Genomic DNA, 15,003 nt, shown 5'->3' with positions numbered 1-15,003 from the left:
ATAAGGCATAAAGTCACAATTTATAAAAAGGTGTATGTGTGGGGGACAGAATAAAGATATGGTGAAATTTAAGCACTGGCACCCCTTAAGCCTATTCAGTGTGAGACCAGGAGGCTCGTCCTCAGTGACGCTCCGCATCTCATACACGCAGGTCAGTACACTACAGCTAGTGTTATATCAGAGTACATAAAGAGGCATACCTAGCATTTTATATACATCTTAATGTCTTGCCTCATGTTACTGTTAATATAATAAGTTAATGAATGGGTTTTGTAATGTTGTGTGTTAATACAAAGGCCCATCAGGCTAGTTAACACATTTGTTTACACTCAGTCACACTCCGCATCTCATACACACAGGTGGATCCGCCTGTGAATGGAGGGAGACCAGTGAGGTCGGAGGAAATGCTTGGCCCAGCAACCACTGTTCAACTTTGAGGAACCCACCTGGTGTTGTGGGTAATGTTTATGGCTGCTATGCAACCTCCACTATGGATCTCTGGACATCTCACACTTCAGCACCCTGGATGTGAAGAGATGTTGGTGCTACTTGAGGTGCTTACTGTCGCTACTTTAAGCAACCTAATGATACCGGACGCAGAAATAGTCCTGGTAGGAATGAATGCCTGGTAAGGATCTCATCTTCTTAACAAGAGTAGAGTGTGAGATGGGTACCTACTGTGAAACCTTGGTGCTAAGAATGAGCTGCAGTACCTGTATGTATTGTGTGTATTATTGAATGTTCCTTATTCAGGTGATAATGGATATGTTGGTGCAATTAAATAATGTGGGTGATATTGGGGAAGGAATGACCTAGGTAAGGACGTCAATGAATTTGTATGATGGAGAGAGAAGACCTTAATTAAATATTTAGAGAAGGTCAGGTTTTCTTGTGTGGTGCACTGACCTTAATAATTGCTTCAGGAAGGTCAACTATTTTTGTATTGTGACTAAATGCAACATTTTTTATTTAGGAAAAAAGTACAGTAAGTCCTCATTTAATGTTGTCCCCGACAACGTTGTTTTGTTATAACGACGCAACTCTTTAGATGCCCATGACTTGAGCAACGTCCTGCCGATTCGGTATAACGTCATCATGGACTACTTTGTACGGCGCATCACCTTCTCTCATCCAGTCAGAGCGGGAGGAGGAGCCACCCTCCGGGTCTCAGTGACTCACCACCCTCCTCTCTCCACTACCCACCACACACTCGCTCCACCTCCGCCCATCAGTGAGTACAAAACAAAATGATTTAGTTTATTTATCTTTTAGGGTGTATAACATATACTATTTTCTATAAAAATTCCATTGAATTTATGTATATGTAATGTATTTTATGGGGCAAAGTGGGGGCTGGGGAACGTAACTCACGTATTTTATCTATTTCTTATGAGGAAAATATATTCTGTAATGTTGTTTCCGTTAACGTAGCGGTTTTCAGGAACAGAACTACGACGTTAAGCAAGGACTTACTGTAGTTAAATTCGTGGTTGGTGTTTCACCCTTCCTTCCTTCCACTCTCAAATTGGTTTATGAAAAACACTAACTCACAGTGCCTGGATTGCTCTGCCAGCTACTTAAAGAATGCTACACATACTGTCCTGTGGTCTGGTGGCAGTGACCTTAAGTTAAGAAAACCCTAGGATTAAGTGACCACAATACAGAGCAGTATAATACCACAATACTGTATGGCATTTACAACAAGACTGATGCCTTTTACAGTTCTCTGACATTATCACTCCCTCATATTGCAGCAACAAGCATACCAATAATACAAAAAAATATTCATGCCTCTCATTTATTCTGGTGTAAACTATGAGTGACTTTGACCTTCATTCTTGAAAATTTATAAGCCAATTCTTGAAAATTTCAGCTTTTAAATTTTTTCTTTCTATCCAGCTCGGAGTAACAGAATATAAAAAATCAACAAAAATTAAACTGTATTTCAAGCCATTAAGTCCTTCAAAAATATATATTGGGTACCAATGGCCCACAATCCCTTATCTGCAATTCCGAAATCCGAAAAATTCTGAAAACCGATAGTTTTTCGTGGAGCATCACTCGTGTGCACAACATACCCAGAGTGAGGCCGAACATGACCCGACACGGCCAAAGCTTGATCCACGCAGGTGTGAGGCGTCACTTGTGTCTTAGCAGAATATAACTTGCATTGCTGGAATCCTTGCAATACAGTGAATAATTTGTATGTAGATATTACACACCTCAAATTAAGTGTTAAAATATTTTATTGTTTTTATTTATTATTGTACAGTACTGTATACTGTACAGTACAGTACAGTACAGGTGCTCCCCGACTTACGACGGGGTTAGGGACCCAAATCCAGGTCGTAAGTCCAACATAGATAAAAAAATAAACAAAAAAAAAATAAAATAAAAAATTTCAACGAGTATTTAAAAAAAAAAAAAAAAAAAAAATACAATGAAATACAGTACAGTAAAAGTAATAAATAATAAGGAATGGATACAGTGTGACTGAGCAATTACCTTTAATGTAGTCAGCTGAATGCACACGGGGCCCCCATAATTTTCTAATTATACATGGAGGCTACATTAACTGGAAAAGTTTCGGTATAGAAAATGTGCGCGTCATTTATATATATATATATATATATATATATATATATATATATATATATATATATATATATATATATATATATATATATATATATATATATATATATATATATATATATATATATATATATATAAAATGGTCACGATTGCGGCGGTTGTATGTCCCGACGGTCGTAAGGTCAGAGCAGGTAGTAAGTACCGATGGATGTAAGTTGAGGCAGTCGTAAGTCGGGGACTACCTGTACTGTATTTTGTTTATATTTAATGTTTTGTTAATTCTATTACCTGTTTACAGTACTTTGTATGTACTTTTTAATTCATATTCATAAGGTTCATTGCAGAAATTTTAATGTGTTTGCTTAAGGGGTGCTGCCACAGACCCCGCTAGGGTGTTACCATAATACAGCCTGGATACGGTATATGTACCGTACACCGTTCTGAAATCCAAAAAATTTTGAATTCCGAAACACATCTGACCCCAAGGGTTTCGGATAAGGGATTGTGGACCTGTACATATACACAAATACAGTAACAGCTCTGTTAGCCGGAATTCCTCAAACCTGGAACTCTCCAATAGCCGGAATTTAAATTTTCTCAGAGAATCGTTCCCAAAGCTGGAATTTTCCAGAAAATTCCGGCTTTGGGAACGATTTTCCAAAAAACTCCGAGAAAATTTTCCCGGTAACTGGAAAATTCCGGGGATGGGGGATTTTTTCCGGGTTTGAGAGATGAAAATCAGGAGCATTTTCAGGAAATTCCAAGAAAAATATTCCGTTACCCGGAAAATTCTGGGAATGAGGGATATTTTTCCAGGTTCGAGAGATGATGTACAGTAATGGGCAATTTCTGGAACTTCTGAAAAAATTTCTGTTACCCGTAAAATTCCAAGGATGAGGAATTTTTTCTGGCTTTGAGAGAGTCGTCTCGTTACAAGAGAAATCTCTCATTCCCGGAAGTGCTCTGCACCAATTGTTCCGGCTAACGGAGATATCACTAATCTTGACATTTTCTTGATAAAAATACTAAACCTGTCAAACACGTCACTGAATTTTGAAGCCATTTTACCACAATCTGCACTCAACTTAAATGACAATAATCAGAGCTCCATTAACATTAAAAATATTTTAGTTACCGGAATGGTTCTACTTTTACCAAAGTACAAGTACCCTGTATTCTTTTAGATAGTGAGACCCATTATGTACAAGTTTTACCACCTTCAGAGTGTAAGTTTCACAGTGTTCTTGTTTACGTCAGAGCCAATTCCACTTTTCTTTTTAATATCTTTCTGACACTAGTTCAAAATAATTTAACCTGGAGAAATTAAATTACATGCATGGTTTTAAAATAATAAACCAAAGATCAATTCAAGAAAACAGTACGTATCACTAATCCCTGTCAACAAACATAATTTGAACATATTTACTATTTCTACACTACAGTATAATAAATATAAATGCTTGAAAGCACGGTATTCCACTCACTCTCTTTGAGCTGTTATCTCTCGCAGGGGTGATGGTGAATGCGTGGTTCCTCCTGTTGTGCTGGACTCATAATGAAGTCGAACTAATGTTACTGCCGACCCCAAGCCACGAACTACTATGCCTGTCTCACCCTCTAAATCAAAATACTGACGATAACTGTGGAAAGATATGAGGGTCATCAAAATTACTTGATCAAATTCCTTCTTTTTCTCTCTCAAGCTTTTCCCCAATATGGGACAAGGTGGCAGGAATCAATAGCATTACTGTATTGTATACATTACTTATTGCAAAAAGTTGAATAAGGTAAAAACAGCCAGAAAATGGGTTACCCAATAACAGCATTTCCACCAAGTTCCAGAACCTTCAGTCCAATTCGACGTTGGAGTTCCCCCGAGAGTTTAGAAAAAAGGGTCTGACGTGCTTCGTTACTAGCACGAGGAGTGCGAATCTTGTCTATCCACTGATACTCTGGATCATCATTCACCACCAACTCTTCAACAAATCCAACAATATTCTGACATCTGTATCCAGCAGGAATCTCTGGAGCTGTAAAATTAAAAATAACATTTTAAAGACGATTAATCATACTGTATTATAGTGTTGGGATGTGCAAAAATATTATGGGAAGCTGATAGAAGAGGCACAGTTGGTTGTCTGAAGAAGCAAACTAAGGAATAAAACTTTAATAAAGAACCCCAATACTTCAGGTACAGTTGAGGACTTTTCCAAGTGATACAGTGAGCAGTGTCAATCCACCCTCTCCATGATGTGTAAACCCTGAGAGTATCAACTTGTGAATCTGAAGCATTCACCCAATTTAAAGTTGATAGATGACCAAGTCTCTAAATATTGTGTCCTTTTACAACTTTCATGACCCTATAAATAATGGATGCATTTAATTATATTGAACATTTCAGTAAACCCTCAAAAGTCCGGACCCTTTAAGTCAGGATTTCGGATAGTTCGGATCTTTTCCAGGCATGAAACATTTATCTAAACCCTTAAATATTTGTCGTTTGAAATTCCTACTGCGTGCAGTCATTTGAAATTCCTGCCAGCCAGCAATCCCTTGGCCTCTTTCCTCCTCTCAGACCTGTAAGTGAGCAGTTTCTTCCCTCACTCTTAGAATGGGCTTGCCCATAATGCTGCACTGTGATTGGTTAGCTACAGAATAAAGGTAATGTTTTGGGTAAAATTCAAACAATGGTGATGTTAATCCTCCCCGGAAGGGAGCAGAAGACCCACACACGCACGCAAGCAAGCAAGCACGCACTCACTCACGCGCACACACCATCACCACGACCTCATCTGCAAATTTGGTAAGAACCTTCTACACCATCCTCGACACCGGCTCCTACTACCACCTGAGATCCCTAGCCCGAGAATTGCTGTTCGACACCACAACCGCATCCAGCCCATACGTGCACGAACTGATCGCTATAAGAACAGCCCAGTCCCAACCATTGTAAAAATTATCAATAACTTGTAATAAACCAGTGTATTCACTCCCAGTAAATACTACTTCTTGCACTGTCACTATGTTGAAATGCCCTGTAGTTTGAGCTTTTCCCCATCTAGTTATCATATATCTTATTTGTATCACTTATGTTACTTGTATATTATTTGTAATTCGTAACCCATTCCCCAAATATGTAACTGTATATTTTCAGCCTTCTGGCTGCCAAGCTCTTTCAATAAACCGTTAATTTTTATTATTTTTATTATTATTACTTACCTGGCTCAGTCCATCTCTATCCATTGTTTTGAAGTCAAATTACAGTACATATTTATATAATATTTTCTAATATTTAATATTTTATATTATTAATGATGAAGTATACACCATGCTCCAGGTGATAGAATCACACTAGCCACCTAACCTAAATACAGGAACAACAATAATTGTTGACAACAATCGACTTCACACATCATGTTACCATTATCATGTCAGTAAATTTAAATGATGAAGTGTAAGGAAACTGTTCCAGAACTCCGAACTCTTAAAAAATAAACTTTTAGCCCAACGTTTTCCGAAAGACTGAATGATGTACTGTATAATGCCTTCTATTGTCAAGCACTGTACACATGAGCAATGGCTGGCTCTACCCAAGGTCACTTAAACTGGTCCATCTCCTGCAGGTCACTCAGAGAACTCATCAAGAAATATAATGAAGATGACTGACTGTAATGGAAGCAGTTACTGTACTTAACTTCTATGCACATAAATTATACTTACTACCACAGAAGGAAGAAGGGCAACAATAATAAGATTACTGCCCAATGGAGGAGGAACACAAGATATAAAATCCCAAATTAAAAAGGAAAAGAAAAGTACTGGACTTACTAAAGAAGAACTGCACGCCACATGATGACTGGCGAAACTTGTTAAAGTCCGAGAAAAGATCAACTTTAACAAGAATGTTCACCTCACCACGAATACCATGCATAGTGTCATAGACAGGCAACCATCCAGACATGACAGCCGTTCCTGAAATATGAAAAAATCAATCTTCAGACATACCTCTGGACATTATATACACAATATAATTTGTTTTCATACTGTTCCTTATTACCTGATAATTCATTCTACCTTCCTTACTAGATTTATTCTTCTGTAATGCACCTCCTCCTCTAAAACAAGACCCCGAGATATACATTTATCCCCAATTGCAAACTTAGACGGTTCTTGAATATGAGGAGAGGATGATAACCTTGATAATTTCTGCTCATTTCAAAACTTGATATCTAATGCTTTCAAACTGAATCACTGACATATAACTATGTCTAGCTGTCAAATTCAATGGGCACCATCAAACTAAGAGCCTAAAGGTTCTCTTCATGAAATAAAATAAAAATTCTATTCACACACACACACACATATGCATGCATGCACACATGCATGCATGCACACGCACAAACACACACTACTACTACTACTACTTTGCCATCACTCAAAATCGAGTATGGCTATCATCCAGCTATGATACAATGATGCGAGTTATTTTGTATGTCACCTAGGTCAGTGAACTCTGAGGTGACTGAAGAGGCTGATATGGGACCAGCAGGGTTATCCACAGATGTTGCACATGTAGGAGGGCTACATCTAGTGCGGGAGAGGCGGCCGCAGTGTGTTTCAGGCGTTGACACTTGTCTGCCTCGTTGTGCAGTTGGGCTAACTAGAAAGTATTGACACCTTCTCGTGTGGTGATCATCCAAGTGTTATGGTGTGGAGTAATCGTCTCCCAGGTGAAGGGGTCGTTTTGGCACTTTTTCAGGCTTTTCTTAAGACTATCTTTATACAATACCTTTTCAGTTACCCGCCAGCGTTACGTTTACTATTTGTTAGGTGACTGTAAAGTCGCTGCTTGGCAGACTACTGTCGTCCATGCGGGTAACATGGCCAGTCCAGCATAGATGTTCGTCGATAATGGTAGCCTCGATAATCCTACGGTTAGTGTCAGCAAGAATACTGGCATTTAATCTCGTCTTCCCTGCAAACTCGAAGGATGGAACATAGACTACATTGGTGAAAGTTTTCAAGTGCCTTGATGTGCCTCCTGTATGTGACCCATGTCTCGCTGCCATATAGCAGAGTGGAGAGGACCACTGCTCGATATACATGTAACTTTGTAGATAATTTCAGCTCCCTACAACTGGAGACACGGTTTCGGAGTCTGCCAAAGGCTTGAAATGCACATCTGATCCGATGCTGAATCTCTTCATCGATGTCTGCGGTGGTGGACACGTGGGAGCCAAGATACTGAAAGTGGGTAACATTAGAGAGGGAAGTACCATTAAGCTGGATGGATGGTGGATGTGTGGCTGAACCAGGGGCAGGCTGAAAGAGAATCTGAGTCTTACGCACATTCACCTCAATGCCGAAGTGTGCATATGCATCTGCGTACGTGTTCAGGATCTCCTGTAGGTCGTGTTCAGTGTGCGCGACAAGGGTGACATCAGCTGCATACTGAAGTTTGGTAATGGAGGCTGCGGACACCTTTGTTCCTGCCTGGAGTTGTCTTATTTTGAAAAGATCCTTCATCCGGTACTCTATGTCCACCCGGCCGGCTAAATTGACACTGGCACGCATAAGAAAGGCAGCCAAGAATATGGAAAAGAGAGTTGGTGCCAGTACACACCTTTGTTTAACCCCTGTTTGGATGGGGAAGAACTCTGACTGGGTGCCATTGTGCAGGACAGTGCCATTCATGCCATTGTGGAGTTGCCTCACAATGGTGATGAATTTTGGTGGGTAGCCAAAACAGATGCCGGTCCTCCAGAGGGCTTTCCTGATGACCGAGTTGAAGGCCTTGGTTAGATCGATGAAATCCATGTACAGGTCACGACGCTATTCTCTGCACTTTTCCTGTATCTGGTGGGCAGCAAAGATCATGTCAGTGGTGCCACGTGATGGTCTAAAGCTACATTGAGATTCTGGGAGGAAGTTTTCCGCCTCAGGAAAAAATCTGTTTATAAGAGGACTCGGGCAATAATCTTGCCAGCTGCGGACAGCAGTGAGATCCCGCGGTAGTTGCCACAGTCTGACTGGTCTCCCTTGTTCTTTAAGAGCTTGGGGGATTTCCTCCTTTTCCCATATATTTTCCAGGAGAGTGGAGACAGCTGGTAAGCAAAGGTCCTCCTGCTTTATACAACTCGGCTGGGATTCCATCAGGCCCTGAGGCTTTGTTATTTTTCATCTGTTTGATGACAGTAGCTACCTCATTCAGGGATGGAGGATATCTGAGGTGGGTCAGCTCTGGATGCTGAAGGACCTGCTGGGTAATCAGGACATCCACATTAGTGTTTCAGTTGAGCAGTGAATGGTAGTTCTCTTTCCAGTGCTAAAGGAGTCCTCCATTGTCTTTAATTATGGAGTTACTGTCAGATGAGCGGAGGGGGATTGCGCCACGAGTGATTGGCCCGTAAAATGTTAAAGTGGAATTGAAAAATTCGTGCATCTTGTGCTGATCTGCAAATTTTTGCGTTTCACATGATTTACTTTTAAACCAATCGTTCTTTAGATTGCGAAGTTCCCGCTGGGCCGCCGCTTTCTTCTTGCGGAAGGTATCAGCTTTGGTCCGAGACCGAGGGTTGATCTGCCAGTCAGTTAAAGCAACACGTTTATCATCGAAGAGTACATTGATTGCCGGGTCATTTTCATCAAACCAGTCTTGGTGTATTTGATCTGGCCAAGGGTCTCTCAGCAGGTTTTTGTTATGACAGTGTTGAGAATATCCCATTCTGCAATGGGATTTGGGATGTTTATCAGCCCATGTTCGAGCTGCTCTCTGAAAGCATGTGCTACTGCTGGATGCTCCAGACGCTTAGTGTTAAACCTCTTTGACACACACACAGTTTTTTTTTTTCTAATCAAAGTATAAACTAGAGCACTTCTCTTACAAACCTGGCTGTGACGGATCATGTGGTCGCTGAGAATGTGGGGGAGTAGGTGGAGGCAGCAAAAGAGGGTTTAGGTCTATATAAACTTTGCCAATGGCATCATTGGCTGAATATGTGTCATGATCCATAAGACGAATCTGTAATGGTTCATCCTGGAGTTCTTGATCATCTACCTGTGGGATAAAATCCTATGTGTCAGTCACAAAATTTGTGTTCAAGGCTTTAAATTCAAACAAGCTATTAAGCCTTAAATGCAAAGACTCAGACCCTTGATATCTTTATATTGCATTACAAATAAGTGCATAATTCTTTAAGTATTTTATATCCCAGTAATTATTTAAGATCCACATCAACTCTCTTACCTCAAATCTAAACCACTCTGAATTCCACTGTGGGTTAAGGCTTTTTCTATATACCTCAGTTTTGTAGGTGATAGTACCAAGTTTCACTTCCACATAAGCGTCAGTAGTGTCTGAGGAGCGGTCCATCACAGGTAAATTCCTACCTGCCACTACACGAACTTTAACTTTGCCCGGCATCTTACAAGATCAAACTGAAAAGTATTAAACAATAATTACCAGTCTGTAATAACTGCAGTAAATAATTTGTAATAAAAATAGTTATGACAAATGAATGATCGAAGTACAAAACCCTTATGATGACTGACTGAGGGGAAGAAACTTGTGACCTATACAACCAATAACAGTGTTAGGATAACTGATCTATGAAGTGTTTACTGAAAAGCATTTTTCTCATCCAATCAAAACTCTCAAAAACTATATTCACACCTACTTACCTTATTTACTTAATGGCCACCCATTAGAGGTAGCCATACAGAGGGAAGGAGACCAGTGGCCTGTGTAGGATCCCTCCAATGTTCTTGAATCCCTTCAACCACAAAAGGTAGCTCATGCAACCAACCCTTTAGTCCCTACTAATTTATAATCCCATCCAAGGAAGGAGGAAGAAACCATATCACTCACTTCCTCCTCAAAGTAATGGGGAAAAAATCACATGCTATAAGAACAGCCCAGTCCCAATCTTTAAAAAATTATCAACAACTTGTAATCAATCAGTGTATGTATTCACTCCCAGCCAATCTTACCTTTTTGCAATATCACTATGTTGAAATGCCCTGTATAACCTTTTCCCCACTTAGTTATTATATATCATAGGTGTATCACTTAAGTTATTTTTCAATCAAGTGACCCATTCCCCAATTATGTAACAGTATATTTTCAGCCTTCAAGCTGCCACGCTCTTTCAATAAACCGTTAATTATTATTACAAAAATGCATACAAATAAATAATAATGGGGAAATCCTCTCACAAATAATAATGTGTGACTGCTCTCAAGTAAACTCCATCCTTTGTTATTGAAGTTGAGTTGGTCGAGTTGCCATACAGAGCCAGCACCAGCTGGGTTAATATGTACAGTAGATCAAACTTACAGAATTTCTACATGACCGCAAGCAGTGTGTGGTGATTAATGGCACGAAATCATCATCCGTACCTGTCACAAGCTGGGTACCACAGGGCAGTGTATTGGGCCTGCTGCTGTTTGTTTGTTTCATAAATGACATGCCTGACGTTGTACACTCCTCCATACAAATGTTTGCCGATGACGCCAAGTTATTTCAGGAAATCAAGAACCAAACAGACTGTGAAGAGCTGCAGAAGGACCTCACCTCTGTGGGCTCCAAGAATGGTCGAAGAAATGGCTGCCGAGATTCAATGTCACGAAGTGTAAGAGGATGCACCTGGGGCGTACCAACGGTAAGGAGGCGTATCATATGTCCCAACGGTTCGTCCCTCGTAATGATCTTCAAGAGTGAAGTGCTTCCCCATCTGGAGTATTGTCACCCCGTCTGGTCCCCGAGATATGCTTGGGACTATCAGTTGGTTGAAAATGTTTAAAGGAGGGCCACCAGACTGGTGCCTGCACTTCGGCACCTCAGCTACCCTGAGAGATTGGAGCGCCTGAACTCGCCTAGCTTGTACTGTACTACAGATGGGCAAGAGGTGACCTAATTGAGGTGTATAAGCATCTCAAGGGGTACTAGTCAGTCGAGTGTCCTTACTTGGAGCTGGTGGACGCTTGCCCCACAAGGGGTCACAGCTCAAGATTGAAGAAACCGCAAGTCCAGAAAACTGTGAGGGCAAACTTTTTCGGAGTGCGAGTTGTGAACTCTTGGAACAATCTACCAGAAAGTGTTGTGACGGCACTGAGTGTGAGCTCTTTCAAGACAAGACTTGACCAACACTGGAGCAGGTTCAGGTACATTCAGGAGCCGGTGCATGCCCAGTACTTGCCATCAGTGCGTAACAGAGCCGATCATTTGGTGAAGAGGATAAAAGAAAAGGAAAATTAATCAGAGACACGACCGATCGCCCAAGCGGCTAACGAGCCGCTCAGTGGTGAAGAGGATAAAAGTAAAAAAGTAAAAGAAATATGGCAGGGAGCGAGGAGTTACAACTGCAGACGGCGCGCTAACTGGCAGTCACTCCTTTCACCCACTCCCATTGCCAGGCGGAGCCAGGTATACGTATGGGAGAAATACATGACCTTCTTTTCTGTTTTCACTTGTTTGGGCGCCTTCCCACGGCTGGATGAAGGTGGTTGAGGGCGTGTGGGAGCCATCACATGGATGAGGAGCACAGTTGTTATGAGAGCAGAGTAGCACACGCGCGAGATGGACAAGTGTTTATCCAGGACTGAGGTGGAGCACACATGAGCCAGCCTCCCGGGACAAGAGAAACACCTTGCAGGACACCACAAAACTCGCGCACTCCCCGTACCAGCCACGAAAATGCTGGTAACTTTAAAACTACCCGCAGACATTCTTGGGTACATCCAGGGTGTCACCCGCAAAAAATAGACAAGACTTATCAAGAACAATGGAGGGATCCTACACATGCCATTGACCTCCTTTTCTCAGCATGACCACATCTAGTTTGGGTTGTTATTATGTAAATAAGGTAAACAGTAAGTCAATTGATGATTCAACCAGGAATAATCTGAGCAGCTCTCAGCTACAGTAATCTGCAAGGTTATCTACCTCCAATCACATTAGTATCCAGAACTCACCAATTGGAGGTGGCTGCTTTTAACGTTACAAACAACTCTCTCCTGTATCATGCAAAACAAAAATTAAATTTCCTTGACTTTACATTTACTGCATATATGTATAGCATTAGTAATTCAGCAAACGAATTATTTTTAATGTTACATAGTGCGTACAGTAACAGAGACGTGACCGATCGCCCAAGCGGCTAACAAGCCGATCAGTGGTGAAGAGTATAAAAGTAAATAATCATAATACTGTATCTAAAAGAAGCAACTTTCTTAACAGAAATATAATTTGCTTCAATTAAATTTAACGATTTGTAAATATTATTTTTTCGAGAAATACACGATATCCCTCCCTATGTCTCTGTTATGTCAGTGTTGGTTACTGACACTGCTCTGTGAAGTCGTCAACCTAACTGTCAGGTGAGGTCTGCATGCTACATCAGTCTCTCTTCTTTATTACCAAGCTTATACAGTATATCAATATTTCTTTAGCCTAACTCTCTGTTACGATATTTTAATGTCTCATTTGTTCAATTGTGTCCAAATAAGCAAATTTCTTTACACAAATGTTCTGTTTCAATTAAATTAAACAATTACCCACAGTGTCTAGGTACAATAGTAATTACACACATACATGAACGGTCTATTTACATTGTACAGTATACTGGTATTGTACAGGCAAGTCTCGAGATTCAACCGTAAATAATTCTTGAAAACTGATCATATGACATTAAAATGATGTACGAGAAGAAATTAATCATTTACCACGTAAAATTACTCCATGCTGCTTCAAGAATGTTGCTTTTATTGGTACTAGATATCAAAGTATATACCGGGTACTTCCTGGTTAATATGGTGGGGGATCCTCTCCCAACTAGGATGTTATGTAGGTTTCTTTGGTTGGTTAGGTCAGTTTAGGTCAGGTTCTATTAGGTTTTATGCAATGTTGTATAATTTTTATTCCTTACTATCACCCAAAGACCATCTGTGGCAAAAGAGAACAAAATCGAACGTGTTCTGATGCAAGCCATCTGCTCCAGGATTACCACCTTTTTTCTATCACACTAAATACAAGTCAATACTGTATGAGTTCCGTGGTTGACCTTTTCTGGTCTTAATCCACATCAAATGAGGGACATTAGGTCAGGAGATCACATAGACCCATTCCCCTTCCTATTGCCAGTGCACTTTTACAGAACAACTGCTGGTGATCATTCTATGTAGGACTTCTAAAGTAGGGCCACTTTTTTTTTTTTTACGTGAATTGCCCACCCGGGCACAGGTCAAACGACCCACAACAGAGCCTGGGGGGCGAAAAAAAAAAGAACGGAAAGAAATTGTAAATATAGAAAAAAAGGTTATACTGTATTAATCTACACCACGAAGATGCCGGAAAACCAGTTTTTTAAAGTGAGACAGATTGCAAGAGCATGGAAACACAGAAGAAGGCAGAGGTAATTAAAGATCCCAATAAAAAAAAATCAGTAAAATTAGAGTTTTGATCATCCCTGTATTCAGATATCTAAACTAATCTAACCTAAATTAACCAACCTAACCTAACTTAATATAACCTAACCTATATCTAATAAAAGCTGTTATGTTATTCCAGGATATTTCAAGTTAGAGCAAGTTATATAAGGCACATAATGTACACACATAAATGATGATGGAGGCCACTGTAAAGTACATTACTACTGCCATGTAAGACTTATAAAAGTCCTTACTATTTGATATTATGCACACATGGCTATTCACGACAAATGGTTGAATTAGATTCATATATTTATTTTCAAATATGTCTTACAAATGTGTTAATGACCCACGTGACCTGACATCCGCAACATAATTTACCTTGACAATTAAGTCATCAACTTTCACTCGCCTCAAAGCAGTAATTTTACGACCACTGACACCATATCACACACCAAATCACACCATTACTGACAGTCATTTACCAAATGCTCTTCAAAACAAATTGATGTGTCAAATTTTATATATTATATCAAATAACATTACGAATAAGTGTCATGGGTGTCATTAGTACTCTTGGTGACAAGAAATGTTACCTGTTTACACTTGAATAATTACAAGCACCATTTACGAGTTAGTTATAGGTTGTCGTTGCAAATCGTTGTGTCACTGGTAAATAGTTCTTAGAGATCAGTATCCATCACACCGGGACCATGTCCAATAATGCGTCGCCGTGTCGTCTGCAGCACTAACCCGTACCGTCATCACTGGCTGGCTCACTCACAGCAAGGACTATATACTGTACTCCAGGAGGATGGCTCACTCACAGCAAGGACTATATACTGTACTCCAGGAGGATGGCTCACTCACAGCAAGGACTATATACTGTACTCTAGGAGGATGGCTCACTCACAGCAAGGACTATATACTGTACTCTAGGAGGATGGCTCACTCACAGCAAGGACTATATACTGTACTCTA

At 40.3% G+C, this 15,003-nt stretch overlaps 1 protein-coding gene across 2 annotated transcripts in view; it reads right to left on the bottom strand.

Moving 5' to 3' along the window:
* LOC121868836 (C2 domain-containing protein 5-like) overlaps nucleotides 1-14,791 on the bottom strand; it is a 77,912-nt gene extending 63,121 nt beyond the window's left edge. For both annotated transcript variants that reach the window (XM_042369810.1, XM_042369811.1), the window contains exons 1-6: nucleotides 14,619-14,791; nucleotides 9,842-10,032; nucleotides 9,484-9,652; nucleotides 6,424-6,567; nucleotides 4,409-4,625; nucleotides 4,080-4,235 (exon numbers count right to left, since the gene is read on the bottom strand). In XM_042369810.1, coding sequence (XP_042225744.1) covers nucleotides 4,080-4,235; nucleotides 4,409-4,625; nucleotides 6,424-6,567; nucleotides 9,484-9,652; nucleotides 9,842-10,018 — 863 coding nt within the window. In that variant the 5' untranslated portion in view covers nucleotides 10,019-10,032; nucleotides 14,619-14,791. The remainder of the gene's footprint in view (nucleotides 1-4,079; nucleotides 4,236-4,408; nucleotides 4,626-6,423; nucleotides 6,568-9,483; nucleotides 9,653-9,841; nucleotides 10,033-14,618) is intronic.
* Between the last annotated feature and the right edge of the window lie 212 nt (nucleotides 14,792-15,003).

The sequence above is a fragment of the Homarus americanus genome, unplaced genomic scaffold, assembly GCF_018991925.1.
Source record: "Homarus americanus isolate GMGI-L3 unplaced genomic scaffold, GMGI_Hamer_2.0 scaffold30535, whole genome shotgun sequence".
Taxonomy (NCBI): domain Eukaryota; kingdom Metazoa; phylum Arthropoda; class Malacostraca; order Decapoda; family Nephropidae; genus Homarus; species Homarus americanus.
The sequence above is the reverse complement of the archived record's forward strand: the minus strand, read 5'-3'. Positions and strand labels throughout refer to the sequence as shown.